This window comes from Mesitornis unicolor, unplaced genomic scaffold, assembly GCF_000695765.1.
Source record: "Mesitornis unicolor isolate BGI_N332 unplaced genomic scaffold, ASM69576v1 scaffold7305, whole genome shotgun sequence".
Lineage (NCBI taxonomy): Eukaryota > Metazoa > Chordata > Aves > Mesitornithiformes > Mesitornithidae > Mesitornis > Mesitornis unicolor.
This window is the reverse complement of record NW_010187429.1, coordinates 52,542-59,721: the sequence shown is the minus strand read 5'-3', so window position 1 is coordinate 59,721 and position 7,180 is coordinate 52,542. Positions and strand designations below refer to the sequence as shown.

General features: G+C 40.0%; 1 protein-coding gene across 1 annotated transcript; it reads right to left on the bottom strand.

Moving 5' to 3' along the window:
• Window positions 1–919: 919 nt before the first annotated feature.
• LOC104541390 (heterochromatin-associated protein MENT-like) lies at window positions 920–6,786 on the bottom strand (the record flags this gene model as incomplete). Its single annotated transcript, XM_010185443.1, has 5 exons — window positions 6,619–6,786; window positions 5,441–5,527; window positions 3,731–3,868; window positions 1,643–1,760; window positions 920–1,062 (listed from the first exon to the last, which is right to left on the bottom strand). Coding segments are annotated over exons 1-5 (654 nt in total), but the record flags the coding sequence as incomplete, so codon positions are not given.
• Window positions 6,787–7,180: the final 394 nt, after the last annotated feature.

Below are 7,180 nucleotides of genomic sequence, written 5' to 3'. Positions count from 1 at the left end.
GCTTGAAGAGGTCAAAGTTTGCCCTGCTGATCTCCCTGTCCTTATCTCAACCTATGAATTTTCTGTCCTGTTTTTCTCCCCCTGTCCTGTTGAGAAGGGGGAGTGATAGAGCAGCTTGGCGGCACTTGGCCACCAGTCAAGTTCAACCCATCACAACCATGTACCATGACGAATCCGAAAACCACACATGTAGCGTAGTAGGTTTCGGATACACAGTCATATCATCGATGCAATCACTTCAAATTGCCTGGCGTACAAAACATGTTTGCGCTCGTAGTCTATGTCAAACAAGATACATGCTTCCATTGACAAATAATTTTGTTTGCCTTTGACACAGACCAAAACCATGCGTGCAGTCAGCTACTGTGAATTGTCAGCACATGGTTGTTCAAATACGGTGAGCTCAATAACGTGCCCTCAGTGAACACTGAGTACATAATCCTCGCACTTGGCTGAAATGATGAATACCCACGAAAATTCCCTGAGGTTTTATGCAACTCCCAGAGTGTGTGAGGAAAGAACAGCTGGTTCAGTTTCCTTGAGCTCAGAGTATAGACTGTGTCTCAAAGGCAGAAAAGAGGCATAGGTATCCAAGCACTGCTCTCAAAAGCAACTCAGCCGCTTTTGAAAACGGGACGTTGGTCCTTACAGAAATTTCCTCTTGTCCTTAAGCTACTTAACCATGGTGTTTCCAAGTGTTATTAATTAACATGAATATCCTGTTCCCTTGGATATGTGTAAATCAGATAATGCTGACGTATTTTCACAATTGCCATTCTCGCTGAGTTCATGCCATGTGCCCAATTATGAGTAGTGCTGGAGTGGCATATGACATGCAAAGGAAATATTTAGAGGTTTCTTTCTCTTCAGCAATAGACATATTAATGTGTGACAATAGGCATATAGAAAAGGAATTTACCTTGCTCAATCTGAAGGGCATCTCAGAAGTATTTTTCTCCAGAAATTTCTTTTCCCAGTTTCCTTTGAAATAAATGGCATTTACTAAGACCAACACAGTGCGAGAATTGAGAGATCCTGCAGGCAGCAGATCCTGGATTTTCCCTTCAGAATCAGACAAACAGGACTGTTATTCCAGTGTGGCTGTGTAACTCACCAATTTTAATTGTGCTTTCTCTCTGTCTACCTACCTGCCAAAAATGTTTGCATTTGGGAGGTTTTTTACTGTACATTTTTCGTTATTAACATATGGTAAAAATGTGGGGTTTTTAAAGTATCTCAGTTTTTTAAAATATATTTATTGCAATTTTGGTAGTAAATTGCATTGGAAAGTGGGTGAAGTGGAATAGCTCAGATGTTCTGTGAAGTTGATTCCAAGCAGCTGAAGAATGCAGAATTAAGCCCCTCACTGTCCAGAGTGGAGCCACTCAGTATCTATCTGTGCCTCCCTCTGAGCAGAAATAATTCAGAAGAGGCCACAGCATGAAGAATCAAGGGAGGGCCCTTGTAAGGAGCAGCAGTTGGGTTTGGAGAGAGGCATTCTTCATACCATTTAACTGCACTTTGCTCGTCACCTCCTGTAAGTTTCCATCTTTTATGGATCCTTGGCTGCAAGAGCAATAAGTGTGGAAATACAAATGATTTGAAAGCAACACAAGAAAAAAGCCATCAGAGTAGTACTTACTCTCAGTTTTATTTTCAACCCATGAATTGATCAGTGCTCTGGCTTGTTCTGCAGCTGTCTTAAAGTTTACAGCTTGTGGCTTTGCATTATAATAGCTTGTAATGAGCTGTAAGAATTCCTGAAAGATAGAATTGGAACATGTATGCTTATTTAGTTATATTTCAGTTGTAAAATACTGGAAATAATCACTTGAACAGAATACAATCTGCTAATACATAATTGAAGAAAATGTAATTTGTTCAAAATAAGATAACCCGTAAAATAAGGTCTGATACATCCTGTGCTAAATATTAAGTAAGGACTGATCAAACTTCAGTCTCAAGGAAACTGATACTTCAAATTTTTGTGTTTGAAATCCAAAGTGGAAATTTGTAATTTTGAAATATCCCATGAAACATTCTTCACTTTTTTTTAATTTCTCAGAATTACGTTTTTATATAATTTAAATACTTTTTTTCCTGCTTTATGATGTAGAGTTCAGTATAAGAGGGAAAAGTAGTCTCACATAAAATTGAAACAAGGTTTTTAGGTTTTTAGATTTCCTTCAGATGCACAGAACCTGCCAAGAGTTTGGGAGGACAGTAGTAGATCAGGTATAAAGGGAATGTTCTGGTAGAATGAAGTCATGGTAGAAAAGCAGAATTAAAATTTGCATTGCTGTCTGGTGAATCAGTTCATGGAGATTCCCAGTAGGAAATTCTCTAGATTCTCTGTAAAGCAGAGGCACGATATGGAGAAAATGAGCAATAAGCATTCAGAAGGACAAATTACTAATTACTCAGGAGATTAAAATAAACTCCAAGATCAAAGAGTAGTAATCTCATTTAAAACCACCTTCCAATAAATTGTAAGGTGATTAATACGTTAGGATTTTTTTAAGATTTCAAAGATACTGGTAGTTACAAACTCATGAGTGTTTGGGGCAAATGAATAGAATAGTTTTAGCGGGCATATGGGTAAACATGGCATATTGGAGGAGTGTCAACAGCATTTTGTAATAGGAAGTCCTTAATCACAAATCTGTTGGAATTTTTGGAAGGTATCAGGAAGCATGTGAGTAAGAAGGTTGAGCCATTACAGTCTATGTGAATTACCAAAAGGCATTTTGTAACACCTCTCACCAAAGACTGAACATCCATGGGACTGCAGTGATAGGTCTTGTTTGTTTAAACTACTGGAAACCAAGAGTAGGAGGAAATAGTGTGCACAGTGAAGGGTTATTACTACCAGACTGCCACAGGGATATGTGCTAGGATTTGTGCTAGAATATTTATTCTATAAAATACAGATCTAAATATTTACATTAAAAATATATATTAAAACATTTATAAATGATCCAGTGAAATGTGTGCTACAGAGAGAGATTATCACTGTTCAGGAATGAGGTGTTGAAGTTATAATGGACAGCTGCATGAAAAAAGTCTTCCCAATATCAGCCAGAAGGGTGAATACAGTTTTAAGTGTTACAAAGAAAGGATTAGGGAACAAAAGAGAGAATATTAGTATGGCACTGTATAAAGCTATCATGTCCCCATTGTCCGATTTCTCTGTGCTGCTCTGGCCTCTCCAGTCTCAGAAATGCTAGAGTTATTATAAAAGATGCAGAAAGAAGGGATGAAGATGACCAGAGGTACGGAGAAGTGTCCCTTAGAGGAAAAAACGAACGAATAATGCTGCCAATGGGTGTCAGGCTCAAAAACCACAAGTGCTTCCTACAGTGTATAGTTCAGCTGTGGAACTCCTGGTGCTGAGGGCTGCAGTATGTTCAAAAGACAAGTCTGCAAATTCATGAGAGAACAGCTCAGCCATGTCTATGAAGTAGACATGCCCTCTTATTCAAGCAGCTGCAGATTGCTTGGTGACCACAGCAGACGGTGGAGAAGCATTACTACCCAGCAAGCCTTGTTCTCTTGCACTTCCTAATCTGTTGGAGACAGATGGACCTCTTGTCTGTCCAAGACTACCCCCATATGGCTGTACTCATGTTCTCACTGAAACCACAATGCTATCATTCGGGAAATTTTTAGCATCTCTTTTGATAATCCCTCCTAATGTCAAAATATGCTCAAGTCAAGATGTTCAACTCACGGGCAGCAATGGGTAGGTCTTTTCCTCATACAGTCGGTTGGCACTCTTCAGCAAGTAGGTGCTTCTGGGTTTGTTGATGGCAGACAGGAGCTCTTTGAAGCCAAAGTGGATATTCTGGGCTTGCTTGTGCTCAGGATCCTTGGAAAGAGACACCAACTAATATGATTTTTTTTTCTCTCTGAAGTGTTGTACCTGCTGTGGTTATTTAAAATGTCCAGGTTATTTTAATTAGAAAGGATTTTCAGAGGATGGAGCTCTTTTTTGAGTATGTTGTATGTCTGCAGCATTATGTATGACTGGACAAATTGTTTTCTGTCTGTAGGGCAATGGATTGGTTTCTGCAGTGCTGTGTAGGCCTTTGGAGACATCGGCTGATGGTACACCCAGAAAGTTGAATCTCCTCATTTCAGTCATGGTCAGGCCCAATTTCAGTTTCACAAGGACCCATCAGTGCAGCCTGGCAGCTTTTGAGGAGGAGCTCTGTTCTGACAGACACTAATGTCAGGGCATGGACTTACCAGCTATTCATATTTACTCTGTTTCGCATTAATTTTGCTGTTGCTGTTTGGATTTTGGATAGAGCTTGTCTTGGATGTAAGTGTCAGTTTTAGGGAGCATGAGCTTGCTTGCCAGCTGTGGCCAGCTGTCACTTCTCTGACAGAGGAATAAGCTGCTATGAGATGCTTGGGTGCATTCTCCTCCTCCATGGTGTATACCATGCCCTGCACATGAGACACTGAGAGTCTGTGCCACTGACTCGTCGTGACTTGTCATGAGGTTGGTCAAGTGGCATTCCTTGCTCTGGGCTTTTCTCACTCATGCTTAGGTGGGCTGCGAGGAGGGACACCTGGGAAAAAATTCGGTGACACAGGAGAGGTTGGGTTTTGCAAAGGGATGGGAACAGATTGAAGAGATAATAGAGAGAAATGTCTGAAGGACCAGATGAGGCAGACAACTCAGAAAGTCAGCGAGTTGCTAAAATGAATGTGGATGTAATGATTCATCTTCAAGATTCACCCTCCACCACCTAGGGAGAGAATGATATAACCTCTCCCTCTCTCCCCTTTTATTTCCAGGTTGTCTAATCTAGTTTCTTTGAGCTTTCTTTTCATTACCATGCTAAATAAACATGGCTTGTTTGAGTTTACAAGCCTTTCAGTGCGTAGGGAGTTCATTTGACAAAAAAGATCTGGGCAGTTCCTCCTGGTGGCAAGTCTCCAGGGAGCTGATGAACAGGGCTGACTCAGCATGCTCTAGCTTAGAGGGGAATTCTGTTTGCCTGATGTGTCCATGCATGAAAAAGGTGGAAGGGAGTTTAATGGGTAGGGCTGAAGTCAGGTGTGAATGCAGTAGTTGTTTTCACTACAGGGAAAAAAAACCCTGAAGCTGATAAGCGATAGAACTATCCTAAGCACATTGGGACAATTGATTTGTTGAAATTGCCATAGACCAGCTAACAGGTAACACAGTGTTAGGGCCAATCAAAATGCTGTTAAGTGTCTCAGTTCTGCTTTTGAAGGCCTGAATTAATGAGTTTTATGGTGACATTATCTGCTTGATTGCTTTTTCTCTTTACGTAGTTCTTACGGAAGTGAGACAGTAGATACAGACTGAAGACAAGCAAATGTTAGAAGGCTAAAGCAGTAGTTGTGATAACTATATCTTTCTCAGAATTTTTTTTTTCTCTGAGTCTTTTGTTGTAATAAGTACCGTCTTTCTTTCCTTTGGTCTCCCTGGAGAAGGCCTTGTTGTCTCAGATGAACCTTCGTCAACTGCAGTCTGGTTAAAATGAAGAACCTGTGATGTTGATAAATGTTCATTAAGACAGCTTGTTTTCTGAAGATAGATGTGCCCAAGAGTTATATTAGTTTTCTATGGTAATTCACCTGTCATGCCCAATGACAGTTAGTCTATTAAAAGTTACTGGGGACAAGACCTTACTCTTGATTTAGTCTCTTAACTATATCATTATTTTATAGATTTTAGTCACATTTGCTGTTTAATAATAGATCAAAATTATGGCTCAAATATGAGTTTATTTATATAAGTGGTCGGTTCATGCTTGGGTACGTGGAATGTGTTTTCAGATCACAACCAAGCACAACAAAGCATAGTGCACTTCAGAGTCTTACTACCGTGACAGAACAGTATAATTGTACATTTAATGAGTTTAAGTAAATGCATATAACCTTAAGTAAATGCATATAACCTAAAAGAGTACAAGACCAAAAAGTTCTGCTAAAGCAGGCATAAGTGAGATCATATTTCAGTACTAGTATGTCTCCATTTCATAATATCCTGTATTCATGGGAGTATTACCTTATTTGTGGACTAACAATGTTACAATCAAAGGTATTTTTACTGCTTCTGTGCAGCCAAATGTATGTTGAGGAGACTGTACTAACTTTGGTACGCAGTATGAGAAAGGAGATACACTGCTTCCAGAAACAGCTTTGGTTTCATCTCTAGCAATCCTTTTTCTAGATCCTCTTAGCTCCCTATTATTTTTGTTGTCTCTTTATTACTATTTGAGCACTACATTTGTTGAATTATTCTGTTCAAAAGGCAATTAAAATATAAGGCAGAGTTCCCAGCAAGACCAGCACTAGTCTCTAATGTCAGTAACTTCCCTCTGGCAGACCAATGCAATGCTCTGGGAACTGTGAGTGTGAGCAAAACTACCAGTGCAGAACAGGGAGATCTTGGAAACGTAGTGGAAGAACCTATAGGACTGCCAGCAGCACGAGTGGGGTTATTTCCTGTAGTCAATATTATGGCAGGTCACTGTTCTCCCATGTTGTGCCTTTCTGTTCCCCGTAGGCAGAACAATAATGCAATTTATGTGGGAACCACCTGCAAGGTGATACACTGCTAATTTCAGAGCTTACCTTAGCCATCTGGCTTGCAGTGTCACCTTTTGCACCCAGGTAGACCATGGCAAGAGTGGTTGCGATACTCCAAGGAGAAAAGAAAATGTTTTGGCCTTTGGAAGTTTCATTCAGCTTTTGGTAAAGGTCCAGAGTGAAGCTGTTGGTTGATGCTGAGAGAGACTCCATTGAGACAGCCTGAGAGAAATAAGTGTGAGAGAGAGGTGATGACTGCTGCTTCACTTCTTTTTAAAAATACAAAGCTGCTAGTGAGGCAAACAAAACCTGCTCCCTCTTATATACAGTGTGAGGGTGCCTCTCCAATGGGTAAAATACTGCACAGAGACCAAGTACGATCAGCTAGTGAGGCTCTTTTTAACACCTGTATTATTTCTTCCTTCCCTATCACTCCTCAGTGTCCTCAGCTTTTTTATTTATTCTTCGTCAGGTGAGCATTTTAGCTAGAAATGTTTTCACAGACCAAGGTTTTTTTCAAAAACCTGTTTGCTTAAGCTTCATTCTTTGATTCTGAGGGAGTGAAAGAGGATCATTTATCACTGTGCTGCTTTGAGATTTTTTTCTT